Here is a 20,735-nt window from a genome sequence, read left to right on the forward strand (position 1 = left end):
CATGCTACGGCACGCCGATCCGAGAGAGTACGAAGACCACAGTGCACAAGTGCGTCCCTGTACGGAAGCCCAGGAAAGATTATCTCTAAGGCTTTTTTCCTGAACACCGTCAATTAGGAGGCTAAGATATTCCGGCAAATTTGCCCAAAGTGGGGAGGCATACTCCGACACTTAACGGATCAGGCTGGAGTACACCAGAACTAAATCCCCTTCCATCACACCTGACTTCTTCAAAAAACGCAGTGCGTACAAGCCTTTGCGCGCTCTCTGAACAATGTACTCGCAGTGCATGCTCCAGCATAAATTATCAGTAACATACACACCAAGCAACTTATACGTGTGGACGCGCTCGATTTCGGACCCAGAAAGCTGCAAAGGAGGAGGATGGTGCGGCTTGTAGTGTAAAAAATCAATAAACATCTCCTTGCACTTCACTGGGTTGAGGCGCATGCCATGCTCACTAGCATATGTGCAAATATCTCTTGCAATGAACGGCAGAAAACTGGTGGAACACCTATATAGGTATAATCTCTATTACCGCAAGGTCGTCTACGTATTTAGCCCTGGTCTTCCATTGCCTGGCTAGGTTATTAACAAGTACTGCAAACAGCAAGGGGGCCAATTTAGTCCCTTGGGGAATACCACCCTAGGCACAACATAACCCGAGATAGCACTACTTATTTTAACCGATTGCGATCTACTTGTTAAAAACGATCCGATCCAGGACCCAGAAAGTGGCGCAGTGGTGAGAGCACTCGCCTCCCACCAATATGGCTCGGGTTCAATTCCCAGATTCAGCGTCATATGTGGGTTGAGTTTGTTGCTTCTCTACTCTGCACTGAGAAGTTTTCTCCGGGTACTCCGGTTTCCCCTCTCCTCAAAAACCAACATTTGACTTGATTTGTCTTAATTGTTAATTTCAGTTTACAGTGTCCCAATTAGCGCTCCAGCGGTAGAACGACTATACACTTAAATAAAGTTCCTTTCCTTCCCTTTCTTGTTCTACAATAAATTTCTCAACTGGGCAAACAGAAGCAAACCTTCCCTCGGCCATTTTTCAAAGCGCGCGGTTTTTGTGCAACGGCTGTCGGATGACGTTCCATTCGATACGTTCATTCATCACTAGTGAAATTTCGTCGTTCGCGTTGCTGACTAGACGAACGATATTTGTTCACAGTGAAATTTTGTCGTTCGTGTTCCTGATTGGTTACATTTAGAATCAGTACGAATTTTATTCACTATGATCTTCGTGGATAAATCTCAGTACCTATGAAATAAATAAATATTCACACATAACTACGAGGCTTTATGGTTAAATTTGAATATCCTTTTGTTTAAAAATCTCCAATGAGACTTGAGACAAAGAACACAGAACTGAGCCGTGAAATTTGACCAAAAGCCTCGAAGCCATGCCTGAATATTGATATACCGAACTAGGCCTATTCATTTACTGTACATAACCAAACATCAAGTCATTGGTGATTTTGTCACTGTTACTACCTTACTGCTATTCACATTTGCCCGCTTGCCTATAGCTTGCAAATCTTTCTTAGTTTATTCACAGAGCATGTCTCGATTAGCCTTTGCCATATGCGAGTTGCGTTCATAAATAGTTTTCGTAAGGGATGGCGCAGTGATGAGAGCACCCGCCTCCCACCAAAGTAGCCTGCGTTTGATTTCCAGACTTGGTATCAAATGTGGGTTGAGTTTGTTGGTTCTGTACTCTGATCCGAGTTGTTTTTCTCCGGGTACTCCGATTTTTCCACTCCTACGATTTGATATGAGTTGACTTGATTTCTGCAGTATTCCCAGTAAGTGCTCCAGCGCTAAATACAGTTGAAACTTAAAGTTCATTATTAATATTATAGTTTATAGCTAAAACTTAGCTAAAAAGGCTGGAACGAAACAAATATAACTGGTTGCGCCAAAATGTGGAAAAGTACGGTACATAATTATTGTCCAAGGCCAGGCACCCTTCACAGTTCCCAAAAGGACCGCAACCTATGTGAACAAGATTCGGTCTTCGTGCGTTGTTAACTTGTTCCGCGTGTTGCTGGCGGTTGGAAAAGCACAACGAAGGATGCTACAAGCATTTGACGTAACGACATTGAAGCCTTTGTTAAAAACAAACCCAAACTAAATCAAACAGAGCAATGATTATATTTCAACTGAGTTTATTTTGCCTCTTAACAATTCTTCGGACAAATGACCTGCATGCATCTCAAGTATTAAAACGCTTTATTACTACAACATTTCAATAATCAATTGAAACAGCTGACTAAGGTTTTTTAATTGCTCTGATTAGGAAACCTGACCAACGACGTAGGCAAAGACAAAGAGAACGTCATCCCCGAATATAAATCCTCATTTACGTAATCGCCTCGCCACAATTCCGGATCAGTTTTCAATATATTTTTTTATAAATATCTTGCTCAACAATGGGGAACCCTCTGATAATTTTGCTGGTACGGGGGGACCCAATGATTACAATGGTTTGAGCAACGCTAAGTTGCGATAGAGAATTAAATTCATCCTATTAAGGACGCTGAGTCCTCCTCGAAACCTTGAGTTTGGTTATCTCACGTTTGTTTCGCATCAGACGACCAAGAAATAGATTTTAAATGTAAATTCCACGCGAACCAAGCCACATTTTTGTTAATCTCTTAAGCCGTTTCCGTGGCGTTTTCGTCGGCGCTGCCTATGCCGATGGTCAAGTATTAAATCAAGAAAAAGAAACCCTTGCAAAAAAAAATATATAATAATAATAATAATAATAAAAACCTTTGGTCAGAAGTTGTATTTCTTCAAATTTGAATATGAATCAGAAAGGTTTTCAGCTGAGCGTTGAACATCGTTGTGACACGTATTCGCTATTGGCCCCAAAAATCGGATATAATTAAACCAGCCAATCATAAAGCAACAATGAGGCCCAAATGTTTTAGTGCCTTTCACGATGCAGCTTATCGTCACTTGTAATCGAGAAAGGAGAAAGCTTCTTTGCATTATCTGTTTTGATTAACCAGAAAACTTTCATTGATTCCCTGAAAACCTCTCTAAATCGTTGTATTTAATGTAAAGAGGTAACAATCGCACAAAAATCTAGTCATATGGAAGATACATTCCTTATTTGGCTCCATCATCCTAAAACATTTTCTAAACAGCGTATTTCGTATTCCCCGTCCTCAATATGTCATTTATATTATTAATACCTAAATTGAATATCTAATATTATCCCAAATTTATAACCCCGTTGAACAGAGCCAAATAAATAAAAATGTTTTGTGTTCATTTGCCAATTCCATAATTTGTACACATATAAAATCCAGCGAGTAAGTAACACATCATGATTCCTGGAAAATTTTATGCTTGCGGTCCTCTATTTGCGACAAACTGCTGAAAATTTTCTTCACCATTCACCCCCTGTAAATTTGACCACAAGTTTCTTGTAAACATTGCGGCTTTGAAAATCTCCCGTGCACCAGATGGGGATATGGCCTTCTAGCCCAGGCTGCATCATTTTATGGACAGTAGTTAAATTTATCAAAATCTCACGAAATCTGTCGAGGGCCCAAAAGTCGAGAGAAGGTCCTCAATGGCTGATTTATCCTGTAGGCAGTCAGGTTTTTTCCCGAGAATTAGTCCAGCTTGAGGAAAAAGGCACCAATTACTGTTTGTAATTTTCGCTCGATATTAAAACTTAAGTAAACAAATGAAATATAATAGCGACATTTACGTAGATGAGCAAAAAGCTTGAAATAGAATATTGACGTGCAAAACGAATTCGAGCGGAAGACCGAAGGATTACTACTGACTAAATCTCAAGGGTCTTTCTGCAGTTACCGGAAAGCATTATATTTTTGGTCTCTTGGTATTAGTCTTCATTTGAGTTTGTTTTTTTTTCTCATTTTTCTGTCTTTTGTCTTAAGTAATCTCTGCTCCGGTACCTCAGTGCAGAGAGAACCAAACTAGGTAACAGGTTATTACACATCTGAGAGTACAGATTAATTAATAGAACATGATTTTAGCACCACACCAGGTGCCTTATTTACATTCAGCCATAAAAATCCTAATTCGTTTTAAGTTACTCTATTCCAATATAAATGAAATTTACTTAACTTGAAGAACAGTTTACTCTCTATGGTTTATTATTCTTTTTCCCCTTTTGTAAGATGCAACAATTACACAATTTTTTTCTTGGAAGTCATGCGTTCTTCTGCGCTATGACTAATCAGGATAATAAAGCGCCATTTTCTCGATCAAATCCGGACCCCGGGCAAATCGATCTCAACAAAGGTATTATGATAATCAATTATTTTCCTCTGGCTTTGATTATAACGTTATCATCATTTCAAAATACTGAAAAAGTTTCACAGGGGACAAGAACAAAATGTCGCTCAATACAGTGCCCTCTAGGCACCACAAAAGTATCACTGCATCTCACAAAAAAAGATAAATTTGTCTACTTGAGGGGCTCACCTCTTGTGCATAAAAAGAGAACTACAGGTTAAAGCTATAACCCATCAAAATTTTATATCATAAACTGTAAGACGCTCCTCACTGAATTGTATCCCCAAGGATATTTCTTGAATATTGATGAAAATAAGAGGATAATTCCCAGCCCTAAAGACATCACACCATTTCAGGTGCTGTCCATCTCCCTGTTGTTTGACCCATTTCCTTTCATCAGGTACGCTGTAGTGCAAGTACACCTGCACAAACACATGCCGTATCAAACAACTTGTCAACGCACCCTTTTGAAAGCTTTTCAATCGTTTACACTCTTATGTAGCGGGGACAGTTAACAAATGCTTTGCACGCGAAAAAAATTAAACTTGGATTCCCTCGTCAGTGCATATAAATCCAGACCAGCTGAATTTCATGCAACCGATAGAGAGGGCAAAATTGTTAGCCTGCAACAAACAGGTGAATCACACAAGGCCAACTGTCCCGCAATTGTCCTCAATGCAAAATAGTCCTTTCGTGAGCTGAGCGTTAACATCTTCGATAGCAGAATACAACAAAACTATCACATTACCGTGAACCTTTTGCTAAACCTCTTTGGCCACTATAAACAAAAGAAGCGATGAACTACAGATGAATCCTATAGACGTCTACTTGTTATGACGTTTTGATGCATTCTTGAGGTGCTGTGTCTGCCTTTTTGTTTGTGTTTCGGTGCGAGCCCCTCGTAACTGTGGTTGCTATCTGGAAGGATGCGATGAACTACTTGCTCCAGAAGAATGACTTGCTGAAGTGGAAACACTCAACTGGGAGAAACCACTGTGACACGACTCCAGACTTGACAAAGATCCCCTGGAAAAGCAATGGTAACATGCACACGTATGAAATAAAAACATTTTCTTTTGTTAACAGTGAGGGTATTGGACTAGTTAACCCGCTTCAATTCATCAGGACTCTCTATATATATATACCAGGGGTTTCAATAAAATTTGAACCTGACGGCTTGTTTGACTAGAGTAACTGAAACTCTTCTCTATTATATATCATTATCTAGGGTGTCTGTGAGCACGCCTTTTTAAAAAAGAATGCTTCAAAACGCCACATCTTTAAAGCAAAATTGATCATCACGTTTAGACGAATTCATGTTGTCATTGTCAAAATGGCCGTTTTTATAATAGAGACGCATAATCCGTCCAGACGAATTATGCGTCTCTCATGTTATCCGTGTAGTTTAAAGACGGGACGAACTATATAAAACGCCTAATTCGCCTGGGACGAAGTATCCACTTAAGTGCGTCTTCGAAGACGCACTAAAGTGCAAGTGGATACTCTGTCCAGACACATGATGCATCTATTGCCCTTCTTTATGCTAGACGAATTTAACAGACGCAGAAAAAATGTTTGCCCAAGAAGGTCCCTGACGAATTATGCGTCTCTCGTATAAAAATGGCCAATGAGTTTAAAACTTGGGTTTGCAAGACTCGGCCTTAATTTTTTTCAATTTGTATTGGTAATCGCATGATTTCGAGTTCAATTTGGAATAACTAAGGAAGAGTAAATTTTTTAGAAGGCGCACAATTGCAAAGGTGAGTGCAATTTGTAGTCTTGAAAAAAATTTACAAGTGCTTATTTATTCCAAATTGTTCGAGAAAAAAAAATGCCCATGAAAACGTTCGAGATGGTTAAGCAGAAGCAGCACACGCGTATCACGCAATCACGGATATATTAAGATTCAGTCGAAAACAAAAGGCATCATCTCGAGGCTCTGGGGAATAAACTCATACAAATCCTTATATTTGTTCCCCAGAGCCTCGAGATGATGTCTTTTGTTTAGGACTGACTTTTAATATATCGAAATTGGTCTATTGGCACGCAAGCACACTGTGCCACTTTCCACGTCTCCTTTGTTAGTGTTACGTTTTTACCCAGACCGACATAAAATTTCTGAGGAAAACTTTGAGTATCAAAGAAGTTTTACCTGAAGTCTCCAGAGGGAAGCACTTCGTGATAATACATGACTTTGGCTCGTGTGTGACGGCTGTGAGCTTGACCAGATGGGGCTCCCGATTTGTACTTCCACTGAAGAACATACACTCCAGGAATGGAGCAAACATGTGTACCCTAACAATAAACACACAGGACAATAAGGACATTAATGAACAAGGACTGTCACGGGCCTCTCATCTAGCGTCCATATTAAAAATCAGGACTTATTGAACAGCAGGAGCAAATATTTTCTCATTTACATTACAATATAATCTAGCATGTATGTGAGGCAATTTCGGGCTATTGTGTAGTTTTAACCCGAAATTGCCTCGCATCCACGTTAGATTACATTGTAATGCAATCGAGAAAAACTAACCGTGTACAAAAAGGTTCAAAACGCTGCAAGCTAACAATCTGACTTTGAACTACTTCTCGAGAGCACAGTGCTCGAGTGACAATCATATCTGATGCATGCTTTACTCTTTAGCATTGGAAAAGAGATCACACTGTTCCACCGAACGTGCCACATTGGCATCGCCTGTCCGGACGCAAGATCAGCAGGGAGGTGGGGGGGGGGGGGGGGGGAGGGGGTGTATGACATCGACAATTCTTACACGCACCTGGATAGATTCACCATCAAAACAGTGTCTGGGCTTTTCGACGACCACAGCATCCACTCCCGCGATGACACCTGACTGATTAAGTGACACATCGCTTCCAAAACTCGACAAGCTGTTGTTGCTGACAGCCTCCCGGGGCCGCTTATGCCGGAACACAGTAAACTGGACATCACTTTTCATAACATCAAAATCCCATGTTATCACTGATTGTGATTCCTTTATTGTCACAAGCACCTAGAATCAGAAAAATGAAAGCCAATTTAAAAACAATGGGTAGACCTAAAGCGTATCACTACCACAATAAACAAGCAGGAGCCTTCTAGGAAGAAGTCAATTTGGTCGATAAAATTAACTTTACGCTGGAACAAACATCCAAGCAATACTTGTTTATCAACTTTACGTCGTTTTGCTTCAAATGCAAAAGGAGTATTATCGTATCTCTCGCACAGTTTGCGCGCTACTATGGCTTAATTGCACAGGACGTATGCTAAAGAATTCACAGTGTACTCTCCTGCGTGATTCAATGGTTGTGTGAAACATCTCGTTTCCTCGCGCCGAACAGAAACTTAAGACTCCTGTTCCTAGCACAATCTACGGTCCTCGTTCTTCCAAAAATTAATGAAGAAAAAAAACGCAGGCTATAACTTTAAAAGCAGCCCTCGAGCTCGGTTTGCATGAAGTCTCTAATTTAGGGGAGTTTTGTATAGTTAGGGTGAACTTTCAATCTATATTGACAAGGCCATTTGGGAAAGACCACCGCCCACCACTGCCTTTCTCATAGTGAAATCGTTTCTTGAATCCGCTTCTGTGGTTGTAGTATTACATATAGTAGAGACACAAATTTCATTGACCTTGAAAAGAAACACAGAAGTTTGTCCCTAACCTCATGTGGTGAGCCTTTGCTAACATGAGTGGTCTGATAGATTTCGCTGCTCCATGATTCTTCTGCCTCACTGAACTCCAGTGATCGGTACAGCGATTTGGGAACAAGACCACCATCTTTTATGTTACACTGTGCAATATAACAAGATTCAATAACTTTTAGTAACTTAAACCACTCTGGGTTCATCCTCAGTACAACACCAAAACCGTTGTTACCTGGACGACTGATTTGTTGAAAGTTTATTCTAACAATGTAATGTTGTCGTGGGTTTATTCTTCGGAGGAACAAAAAACAAAGCAATTTGTGGATTTACTAGAACACGGTGTACAGAAAGGCCTATCTCGTTCATTCATAAGAAATTAACCGCATAAGGTAAAAAAAAATTCAAAGATTTGTTGCATGTTCGGGAGAAGGGGTCGATTTATTCCGGACGGGCCGATCAAAACAACTGAAAATGCAAAAAAAAAATTGTTATACAGAGACGACTTGTTTTTCACGCATGGGAGTGACACCAGTCTGATTTAGTATTCTTACTGAACAAATCTGTTTTTTTACTGCTAGTACACTAGGGGAAGCCGAAGGTACTGCAGTTTATACGTAATATGGGCGAGTTTTGAGGTACTAAAGGTTAATATTTTGAAGGCCGTTGTAATAAAGTTCAAAGGGATTGGGGACGCTAATTATAGTGGGGCGATTGTTAACAAAACCAAATTGAAAAGCCATGATTGTATGTACATACATACATACATGTTTATTTAGGGATGGCGCAGCGGTGAGAGCTCTCGCCTCCCACCAATGTGGCCCGGGTTCGATTACCAGCCTCGGCGTCACATGTGGGTTGAGTTTGTTACTTCTCTTCTCTGCACCGAAAGGTCTTTCTCCGGGTACTCCGGTTTCTCCTCTCCACAAAATCCAACATTTGACTTGATTTGCGTTATAACTGTTAATTTCAGTTTACAGTGTCCCCAATTAGCGCTCCAGCGCTAGAACGACTAAACACTTTAATAAAGTTCCTTTCCTTTCCTAAAGTTCCTTTCCCCAACACATTTAAAAACAGAGACCCAAAGTCGTCCCTGCATAAGAAACTCCGAAGAAATATATAACAATATAATGGGAGGTTTTCTCCGGGTACTCCGGTTTCCCCTCTCCTCAAAAACCAACATTTGACTTGATTTGCGTTAATTGTTGATTTCAGTTTACAGTATCTCCAATAGCCATTTCCGAGTTGCTGCATGCCTCAGTTTCAAAGCGAGTCCTGGTGTACAACCATTCAAATGGAAATGAGTTGCGAATTGTTATGCAAATCAAACTCATTTCCCTTACAATAGTTGAGCACCAAGGCTCGCTTTGAAACCGAGACAAACAGCAACTCGGAAATGGCCCATTAGTGCTCCAGCGCTAGAACGACTAGACACTCAAATAAAGTTCCTTTCCTTTTATACATCAAGGTCCAATCTATATTAGGTATAACCTTCAATTCTAATTAAACTTACTATTTAGAAGAAAGGAGGAAAGAAGCCAATTCAAATAATTAGGAAAAGCTAGGCTTTCCAAATATTTATCTCTGAGAAGATTCTTATTACATATATATACATGTACCTCACATGGTCCGCCCAAGAAATCTGGAATATACTCAGCCGTGATGTAATCTGCAAGACCTCCAGGATCCTTCGAAATCAAAGAAAAATAAATTATAGTAATTATCACAAATAATACTTTGTGCTTGAACAGTAATAAGGCAACAGGGAGCGGAAGTTACCTAGCAGCAATTTTGATTAATAATCATTTCTGTGATGCTCAACATAAGAATTTCTTCAAACCAAACGTCTGGGACAGTATATTAAATACTGTGAACGTGACATCGTTGGAATATACAATCTACATGTCCGGTAGTTTGCAAGGTCGCCTGGAAAAAAACTCCAGGCTTTTATTCCAAAAAATGGGAAGAGAGGGACAGCTTAAATGGAGAATCACCGGCCACTTATTCCCATGTGAATAGCATGTATTGTTTTCTGCCTCCATCTCCTAATGATGCTGCTAAAAAAAGACAAAAGTCACAAGTCACTGTGACTTGGGACTTTTGCCTTTTGTAGCAAAATCTACAACTAACCCTAGTTTATCTACTCAATAGTCGCCTACAGCTCAGTCATACCCATGACTTCTCCAGTGCTTTATTACCACCGATTCCATTGATACGCGACCTCCGAATCTTAACTCTCGCGAGCATTTGGCAATTCACGGATGGATGAGATCCGTACCCTCGATTTTCTGTCGGCACCCTTTGAAAAATGAAATACGAAGGGTTGATATTTTGTCGGCACCTTTGAAAAAAATGTCCGAGGGGTCCAAATTTTGTCGGCTTCTTTAAAGAAAAAATCCGAAGCCCCCATTGCAAAAACCCGCCATCCTTAGGGGGGATGCGGATATAAAATGGAACGACCCCCGGGTTGGCTAATCATGCGGATATAAAATGGAACGACCCCCGGGTTGGCTAATCAACCGTGGAGGAACGGTATTTCCGTAGATTTTTCGAATTTTCCTTACAAATGTCTTCCCCCCGTGCAAAAACACCACTCGCCAGAGTAAACTTGAAGAATAAGAGATGAGATGAGTAAATTAAATACCTCTTACTAACCGAGTTTGAGGTCCGTACTGTACTGTCCGTAACTTACGGTACGGACCGAGTAAAGGAGGTTAATCCGGCGCGCGGGCAAGGAAACTAATCAAGTCAAGCGGAAGGTTCAACTGCCACAAAGACTGCCGCGTCAAAATCCGAAAAACTAAACTGAAATAGTTGCTTGCAAGATTCAAACAGTTTTACAAGTTTATGTAACAGAAACGACACGAAAAACGTGCTAGGGAATTGTTTATAGAAAGTTCAAATTTAGCGGGCCGTATTGTAGAATACGGCCGCTAATTTAGCCGATAACAGCGCGCGTACTATCTGAGAGATATAATAAAAGTAAACAAAGCTCCAGGTATAGAGCGCGTTTTCACTCACGTGACTGAAATAAATGCTAATTTGATGAAACAAAAGACATTATTTGCATAAAAATAGAGTTCAATTCCCAGAGGATTAGTTTGGAACACCAGCATGGCCGCATTTCTTTGTTTTGGAACACCAACATGGCTGCCGTGACGTCATGTGAAAACGTTGTACAGACAATATATATAGCGTTTTCACATGACGTCACGGCGGCCATGTTGGTGTTCCAAAACAAAGGAATGGCGGCCATGATGGTGTACCAAATTAATCCTCTGGGCCGGGTTATTCGAAAGCCGATTATCTTAATCCAGGATTAGCGTAAACTTTGTTTCACGTTTTCCACTTTTTGGTGGAAGTTTCTTTTGCTTATTTTTGTTTTTCAAGATTGACTTCCTCCGATGTAAAGTTTTGCCGAATATCAGCGTTGAACAGCATTTGGGAGTAGAGAAATAAACTCCTTGGTTAATTTTTAATCTGGGATTAGCGTTAATCGGCTTTTGAACAACCGGGCCCTGGGAATTGAACACTTTTTTTATGCAAATACTTGCTTTTGTTTCAGTAATCCAATATGGCTGCTGGTCACGTGAGTGAAAACGCTCTATTAATCGAAGTATTACAAATCGGGAACGTTATTATAACGAAACATTTGATAACCTTATTCAATCGAACATTAAGCATACACGTAGGTAAATAGCCACTGCTTTGGAGTTTTTGGATTGATCGTACCAATATACAAAAAGGATGACCGATCACGTAGTATCATCACTCTACTATCATCACTTGGTAAATTCTCCACATCTATTCTTAAAATGACGATAGACTGTAAGACTACGTGATAAAAAAGGGAATTTTAAAAAGCGTAACAAGGTGGCTTTAGGAAAATGCACGGTACAGTTGACAATATTTTCATCTTAAAAATCTTAATTGACAAGTATGGGAAATCGAAATCACAAAAACATGGCAATTTTCTCTTTTCCAGTTTTGTTGACTTTAGAAAAGCCTTTGACTGCATACCCAGGACCAAATTATTTGACAAGCTTAGAACGTTAGGGGTAAATGGACGCTTTCTGGAAGTACTCATGCCCATGTACTCAAATGGTAAATCTGCAGTTAAAATTGAGAACGAAATAATCCGGACTTTCCCATGTCATAATAGTGTGAAGAAAGGATGCATGTTTAACATCTATTTAAGTGATTTACCTAAAATGCTTAACCCGGACACAACAAAGGAAATTATGCTAAATGCAAGACTCAGAAACTGTTTATTGTATGAGGACGACTTGGTGATTTTCGATAGATCCGCGAAAGGCTGGCAAACAACCCTCAATAACTTAGAATCGTTCTGTGAACAGGCCGAACTTAGCGTAAACCTAGCAAAAACAAAAGTTATGATCTTTAATAACAGTGGTAAACCTTTAACCAACTATTTGTTCAGATATGGAGTAAATAAGTACGAAAACGTTAAGTCTTATAAAGGGCCTATGGAATTTCACTCTTGCAAGGCAAGAAATTGATAAATTTCGGCCTCAAAGCAGTGTTTAAATTACGAAAAGAGATGGGATATCACTTCTGTGAGAACATCAAACTTACACCTAAGCTATTTGACTTATTAATATTGCCCATACTCCTTTATTGTAGTGAAATCTAGGGTATTGACTGCGCCGGCCATCCGGATAAAGACCCGGCGGAATTGGTCCAAAACAAATTCTTGAAATGGCTTTTGGGGGTGAATAAATATTGCAACAATAATGCATGTAGATCTGAAACAGGCAGATTCCCACTGCGAATTGAGGCCAATGCAGGAATTTTAAATTCTGGCTGAGTTTAGCAAAACAAGTGGGAAGTAATAACTGTAGAAAATTATCTCAATTAGCTTACAATGACATAAAAGTAATTGGTTATAAAGCGCTTTGGAGTTTAAAAATTAAACATTTTTGTATCACATAGGTTTAGGGGATCTCTGGGAAGAAGCGCATAGTTTACACATAGGTATAGTAAGCATAATTAGACAAAGACCTAAAGATATCGAGATACAAAGGTGGTTCGGCGAGGAAAATAATGACGCGAGGAAAGACCTTGATCAAAGGAATAAAATGCGTACCTACCAAAAAGTTAAAACAATGGATAGCTACAGATACGAGGATTACCTTCACAGGTCACCAACTTAAGGGCACAGAGCCACGCTGACGAAACTACGACTTAGCAATCATAGGCTGGCGATAGAAACAGGGCGTTACGCAAGACTATAAAAGAGACCTGAAGAACGAACTTGCCCTTTGCGTAAAATGGAAACGGAAGATGAGCAGCACAGTTACAGAAAATAATTGCAAAGTGCATTTTTGATTGTTTTGAGATGAGGTTGATTTGGATAAATGTCGATGTACAATGTATAAGACACCAAATAAAACAATGCATGTATATATGTATAACAAGCAACCATGATAAACGTAGAGGCTACACGGTGGTCGCCATATTCTTGCCTATAACACCATACAAGGAGCGCATGATTGACGGAAGCGAATCGCCAAATGCTCTCAAGAGTTTCGATTCGGGAGTCGCGTATCAATGAAATCGGTGGAAACCTATCGAGCCAACTGGGCACTGGGCGCTGGTCCTTTTGTGAGTCTGTGATAAACGCGTAGAAGATGAGAACAATGAAGACTGCAGGCCTTTTTGAACTGAATTCTTATATTGAATGAGATTTAAAATACCTGATAATCATTCCCACCATAGATGAGAAACTTGTTTCTCGTGTTTTCATCAATGAAAGGACTGACCAGAGTCCACAGAACACCAAATATTCTTGGCGCACGCACAATCAGCAGTCGCCCCATTGTCTCGGGGTAATTAGATTCAACAACCTCAATCACTTTCAACAAGGCTTTGATTCCTGAAAAAAAAAAAACATGGCTACCTTAAAACAACAGAAACTTCAAAGTAGAAATTTATTTTCTGTTGAAAAATGACAACACACTGAACTTCTAATAATGAACACTGGAATATTCAGACTGATCTCTTGTAAGGTAAACCAAGAGTGTGATTTTAAAACTTATTTAAATCATTTACCATCATTTAGGAGTTTGAACCCCTGATAACCATAATTTCAAGATCAAGAGCATAAATCCTGCCAACAGAGGTTTTGCACGGCAGCCATGTTGCAAGGCAGGAACAATAGATTCTTTTTCCTACGGGAACAAATGTTCTTTCTAATGCAAAACATTTTCATTTTTCCTGCCATGCAACATGGCTATAAGAAGTGGGAACACATTCAAGAAGAACACACAAGTTCATTATTCATTTCACTATGTTATTGATTTTTTTTTTCCTTTAGTGGAAGTTCCAGCTAGTTCATAGGTGAAAACTTCGATAATCTGAGTGTTAATTACTTAAGAGTTGAAAACAGAACTGCCATAAGGGCAACCAGTTGGCCTATTTCCAGATCAAAGCACAGGCGGACCACTCGCTGTTGGTCGTTATCGATCTGAAGAAGAATCAATACATTACGGCGGTTGCGATTTGCAGATTAAAAGCAAATAATTCAATGAAAGATCAAACGAAGTGTCAACTGAGTCCTGTGTTAAGTTATTTTGGTCGTTCCGAGTTGTTTGAGGCGTTATTTTGTGAGATCTGTTCTCGACCGACGGTTAGAGAGTCAAGAAAATTGACAAGGTAGGCAGCACCCAGCCGCTGGCTGATGACCTCGTCTTCTTCAAGCTGGAACTGATGCCAAACCAGTGAAATTCTCAGCTTAAAAACACCAGCATCCAATCAATTAGGGATGTCCCCATACCTTCGCCAAATTTGAGCTTCATCTTTTGAAAATTCACCGAGAACGGCGATCCTGAAATCCATAAAGCTTTCTCAATATGATCGGTGCAAGAAACCAGACCAAAGGAATTCGAAGCATTTGAGTCTATTCGAATTAGCCAATCAGTGAAACGCGACCGTTGGCAGTTCCCAGCCCCTCCAGGCAGTTCCCAACAATCGCATTGCACTGATTAGTAGAATCGAATAGATTCAAATGCTTCAAATTCCTTTGGTCTGGTTTCTTGCACCGATCATGTTGAGAAAGCTTTATTATGGATTTCAGGATCGCCTTTCTCGGTGAATTTTCGACTTCTGCAGTGGAGAAGACTTACCAGGTCTCCATAGATGCCTCATGCTTAATCCCTCCAGATCACACAGGCAGGTCCAAGAGCTGCAATAAAAGAAAATGCGTGAGTTACTTAAATCGCAATCTGCAAACAAAGTTCTCAGTAGCGGTGGGAATAGCAGGACAAACCTTAGACAATTCAAGTGTTAAAGGGGAGGTGTGAATGGGTATAAATGGAACTTATTTTTATAGAAATAGCACCAAATGAAAAGGAAAGCTACATGTATGTATTGTGAACTAGAAAAGGGATGAGGATAAACGAAATAACGCATTGATGCTTACCTTATGGGATGACCCGTCTTTTTTGTCAATTCCTCTGTCATTTTAAGTCCTTCCTCATTTATGGAAACAACCTTAAAACGAATTGGTAAATAAATATTGTTATTGGATACTGTCATTAGTTGATTGAAAAAGAAAGTTTTGGACTAGCATGATAGAAGATTAGCCAAAACCCATAAATGAAATTGGAAATGTGGGAAAGAAAAGAAATAATTTCTATGCAAAATGTCATTACTGTAACAGTTAATGAAGCAAGAGAGCTCTCAGTACAAGAATATCCAAATTCAGATTCTTGTCACCTAAAGCAATCCAACTTCAACTACACTGTTCCCTCCTTAACTGAATCCCACAAAGAAATGCCAGAAGGTAATAAGAAACAGTAAAGATGGAATTACTTGAGTTAACAAGAATACAAAGTTAATATTAAAATTTAACTCCTATTTCACTTTCTATGGCAATTTGTCCACTGAACCTACATGTACCTTTTTATCACAAATGTCACATATTAGAATAGTCTTGGGCTGTCTGGGTTTTTCAAAAGTCCTTAAAATCTTTCTAGTGCTATTGTTTTTTTGTAATATTACTGCATCTGATAAACAAAGGACATGTTCTGCGTGTTAAACATTGCTGCAGTAACTTTGTCCTTTTGTCACATTTTCGCATTTCCAGCTTTATGACGCTGGATTGCAAAATCATGCAGCTACTCAACTCCTTTACTTTCTTTGCCTTGAAATGTGATATTATTATCGTTTAATAAGGTGGGTTTAAGGTTCCTTGTGTGTGCATCGATTGTTTTCTGAAGCAATCTAGAAAGTGTTATGAGTAGCTTTTAATTGTTCTGACCCCTGAGTTGGAATTTTGCAGGCCCACAGTGAGAGCACAATGGGTAACTGGCCAGTGAGTGGTGTAAACCATGTCACTTACATGTTTCAGAAAGCCATCCTCACCAACGGCTTTTAACAACCCCTTGACATCCATTGATCCCAAACGTAAAATATACAATGGTCTTCCCTCTGAAAGAGAACAGTAGCAAAATGCATATTAACTGATAAAAGTATGTTTCAATGGATGTTTTCCTCCTCAAGTGAGAGTGAAAAAATTATTTACACTGAATGTCCTTAGACAAGCGCAAGTATCGGTAAAGCACGTCAAAGGGAAGTTCAAGTACGACTACTAGCTGAAACATCTTTTTACAGATAATTTCATTAAAGAGTGCAATATTCATCTAAGACACACTTCAAATTTTGCGTTACCTAAAACTTCTCAAGGCATGAATGTACAAGCAATCAGGGGATGCATAGTCATGTCTTTAAAATGGGCCCTGCAGGTTTTAGATTGTAACAGAATAAACTACCAGAATGTAACTTGCAGTGTGACATACTACAAGTAACCCTAGCAATGCAAACAGACCCACACATGTACAGGAAAAAGTCTAACTAGGGTGCATCATTTTTACAATATAGCACCTAAAAATACAAACAACGAAACACGATGACTTTTGGGTGAATATTTAACAATTATTCGCCGAAGATGAAGTGATTATCGGTGAATATTCACCGAGACGAAGTCGAGGTGAATATTCACCGATAATCACTGAGCCTGAGGCGAATAATTGTTTTAGTAATTAAATACACAGGTGCTTATTTCAAAAAAGAGAGAAAAGAAACATTTCAACGCAAAATCATCTTCACTTACAGTGGCAAAACAACTACTGGCAGCTATTTTGTCCGTTGAGGTGATTATCGGCTGATAATCCGAGATAGCGAGCCAATGAGAGTGCACGATTTTGTATAATCACCTGTGCATTTATACTAAAGGCCCTTAATAACAGGAGCAGCACAGAAGCAAGGAATTTTGGGAGGTTTTATTCTGGATATCAGTTCCCTGCTAGTAGAGGTCTCTTTTCTTTTTGTGTTTGTTGGGCTGAGGAGTATGGAAAAAGAAACCTCCATAATGAGTTGAAACTCACTTTGATCCAACCGCCATCCAACACCTTGTTGAACATGCATGCCCCATGATACATAGTGCATTTGCTGACTGTGACTTGACTGCTTACTGTGTCCCACACACTTCTTTACAGTAATTCTGCTGTTGTTAAGTGAGTCCACCCAACAAGAAGTATCATGTGAGGATTTGGTCGCTAAGTAACTCCTGCACATGCTCAACACAGTGAGTATTGTCTCTTTTCACGCACTCATTAGCACAGCAAACACAAAAGAAAAGAGACCTGTGCTAGCAGGAGAGGATATCACTTGTTAACACTGCAATGCAAGTACTGTACCTTAGTGTGAATAGATTGCAAACACCCATTTCCTTTAAAGCTTCAACTACCAAGTTTTACTTCTCCCATTTCCCTACTCTTCTTACAGCTGCCATTTTTGTTTTTCTCCTGGCAGTCTAACATAACAATAATTAATTACAATGGAAAATGCATACTTCAAATACAATACTGTATGCGTTATAAAATTAAATTGCAGAAATTTCCTCTTCAGTTTGACAAAAAATTACTTTCTCAGGTGTGAGACCTTTTGTGCTTGACTTTTTATCGTGTTGCATTTTTTCTGAAAGTCACATTTCATCAAGTTGGACAACACAATACCAGCATGATAGTGACCTATAAAAATCTAACTTTGATACCTTTGTCAGTGTTATGCCAGCCTCCACAGTAATAGCTAAGCAGGGGTTCAGGAGGTTTCCAGATTTCCCGTATATTGTCTATGTTGTGGTGCCGTCTCCAGGCTAGGGACTCACAGAGCATTTCATACACCTGTAACACAAACAGGATAAGTTTCCAAAATGTGTCCTCCAAACTATTTTCTGCTCTAACGCGTCCAGTCAAGCTCCTAAATTGTTAGTCATTAACTGTAGACTCCAAATGCCACTTGACATTTTTGAATACAGTACATCACACAGGTGTGGTGCTCCTCACTCTCCTACATTTTTTTATTTAAGTACCGTAAACACCCGCAGATGAGCTGCACCCTTAGCAGCTCAAATTTTGGAAAAAAAGTTTTTCTAAAGAAATCAAAAGAAATCCAAAGTCGAGTCTTCAGAAGTCTTCTTTATCCACTGTTCATAAATTTAACTCACCATTAACGTTGAAATGGAAAATACTTCAAAGTCCTACCCACAATTGCAGGGCTCGAAATTAACAAAAAAATCCAGTCGCATTTTGCGACAAGATACGGAAATTTAGTTGCAATTTCGCAAATTTTTTGGCCGCAAAATCGCCACGCTGCCTTGTGTTGTCAGCGGTTTAGCAAAAAAATATGAGCCTGCAATACTTGTGTGTAAAGAAACCGCTGAAAATGGCGAATGATCGAAGAAATGGAGCTGTGCACATAACATCGCAGCTAAATTACTCTACAATTACGCTATCTTCAGAGAAAAGTCACAGCGAGAAACAAAATAACTTTGTCATTTCTTTATTTATTTTAGCAAAAGTAGCAGCAAAGTGGCAACTGCTAACCCTTGTTTCGAAACAGCGAAGGTGACAACAAGTCGCAAATTTGCGACCTCTCCAGATATTTTAGTCGCAAAGGGAAAAATTTAGTCACAAATGCGACTGTTACATTAGTCGCAATTTCGAGCCCTGAATTGTAGCACTTTAATATACATGTAATGAACATCATTTCTACCAACTTTGATACATGATTGATCTTTTTCTGGTATTCGTTGACAGGAATTTCTTCATTTAACAAAGTTTTTCCATATATTTTTGCATTACAACAAGAACGTGAGCGGAACGTTAGTAGCTTAGTAACCAGGCATTAGATTGGATGTGAAGATGAAAAACTGGACACCAGAAGCAGCCTTTTTCAAATGTTCCCACAGATACATGTAAGCTGCACCAAAGGCTGATGCCTAAGAAAATTTTCCAGGAACCCTTCGGGCTTCCAACATTAAAAGTTAGTAGCCTGAGTCATTTATTCAAGAGCCCAGAATTAATTAATTCCAGATGGGATTAAATTTACAAGAAAATGAGGATGAATCAAGTAAGGCACCCGTTCGGGCTACTTGTTCAGAAATTTGGTCACCCGGACTTGCAAATAAGGTGCCCCAGGTGACCGGGTGACCGTTAGGCAGCAGCCTTGTGCACCCCTGATTTCTAGTGATGATTTTTGGGAAAAAGGTGCAGCTTATCTGCGGGTGTTTACGGTACTTAACCTTAAGGAATAAGTAATACTTTGGAAAAATAAGAAAATGCTATGAACAAAGTTGATGTAGATGTACTGTGAGTGACCATACAACAATTCTTTTTACTAAGAGCTGATCTACTATGGCCTTATCCATAATCATTGGATGCTATACCATTAATAATTATTATTATAATACTGTTAACAGTAAGAGAACACTGAAAGAAATACCTTGTCTAGATGAAAGTCACGAGCCCGAAGAAATCGCAAAAGATGAGCATCATTTGGCATCTATAAAGGGAAGACAAACAAATTTGGCATTCACTCTGCATTCATTATTCCTCTTGGAATACAGCTTTATTTGCATCTATTTAGAACAAGATAATACTATCTTTGTAACCATACATTGCAGAGAATTGTTATGAAATGCAAACTGAATAAAAACAAAACCATCTCCTAGACAGTCATTGTAAAGATTGCAAAGATGTTATGAACAGCAGTAACCTTGCCCTTTAGGTTGAGGACAAAACATGGAGTACCCATAGTCAAAAATGCCTTTAAACTGTACATACACCTGTACCTTCAATGAGTTCAAGCTTCCATAGACCACTGGTGCAGGTCTTATAGCAGCTGGCCACCATTTTGAAAATAGATTATCCACTCGCCACTACCCAGAATAGTAGGGTAAAATTAATGGGCTTTGTTAAGCATCAGACAAAGGTCTTATAATGATTGAAAATTTTACTTCATGAATAGGGCAGCCTTTGCTTGGAACTTCAACTTGATTTTCTTTTTACTTCTCATCTACTTTTAGTGGCAGGTCTAATTTGCAGGTCACAGTTCGCAGGTCGCAGGTTGCAGGTCATTGTTTCACCAATACAGAACGTATCCTAAACATTCATAAAAGCTAACCTTAGGCCAAAAAACTTTTGTTTAGGCCTAATTAGGCCTAACGTTAGCTTTTAAGAATGTTTAGGATACTTTCTGTATTGGTGAAACAATGACCTGCAACCCGCGACCTGCGACCTGCAAATTAGACCCTCCGTACTTTTAGGGGTAATCCATTTGGGTATGTCATGGAGTGGTACTCCTTGTTTTGTCCTCAACCTGTCTCATGCTTTCAGCATTCAAAAAAGGAGGTAAAGTTTTTGGCTGACATCTGCCTGCTTGAGAAATAATGCAAATGTCTACACTGTTACAGTATTAAATTTTGACCACAGAACTGAAATGA

The 20,735-nt window shown here is 39.4% G+C and overlaps 1 protein-coding gene across 1 annotated transcript in view; it reads right to left on the reverse strand.

Moving 5' to 3' along the window:
- Positions 1-2,157: 2,157 nt before the first annotated feature.
- Positions 2,158-20,735, reverse strand: part of LOC137969655 (SEC14-like protein 1) — a 36,156-nt gene continuing 17,578 nt past the window's right edge. Inside the window, exons 8-18 of the mRNA XM_068815987.1 lie at positions 19,736-19,795; positions 18,006-18,135; positions 16,293-16,381; positions 15,372-15,442; positions 15,076-15,134; positions 13,648-13,826; positions 9,550-9,618; positions 7,951-8,079; positions 7,068-7,301; positions 6,440-6,582; positions 2,158-5,313 (exon numbers count right to left, since the gene is read on the reverse strand). Coding sequence (XP_068672088.1) covers positions 5,202-5,313; positions 6,440-6,582; positions 7,068-7,301; positions 7,951-8,079; positions 9,550-9,618; positions 13,648-13,826; positions 15,076-15,134; positions 15,372-15,442; positions 16,293-16,381; positions 18,006-18,135; positions 19,736-19,795 — 1,275 coding nt within the window. The 3' untranslated portion in view covers positions 2,158-5,201. The remainder of the gene's footprint in view (positions 5,314-6,439; positions 6,583-7,067; positions 7,302-7,950; positions 8,080-9,549; positions 9,619-13,647; positions 13,827-15,075; positions 15,135-15,371; positions 15,443-16,292; positions 16,382-18,005; positions 18,136-19,735; positions 19,796-20,735) is intronic.

Source organism: Montipora foliosa, chromosome 9, assembly GCF_036669935.1.
Source record: "Montipora foliosa isolate CH-2021 chromosome 9, ASM3666993v2, whole genome shotgun sequence".
Classification (NCBI taxonomy): domain Eukaryota; kingdom Metazoa; phylum Cnidaria; class Anthozoa; order Scleractinia; family Acroporidae; genus Montipora; species Montipora foliosa.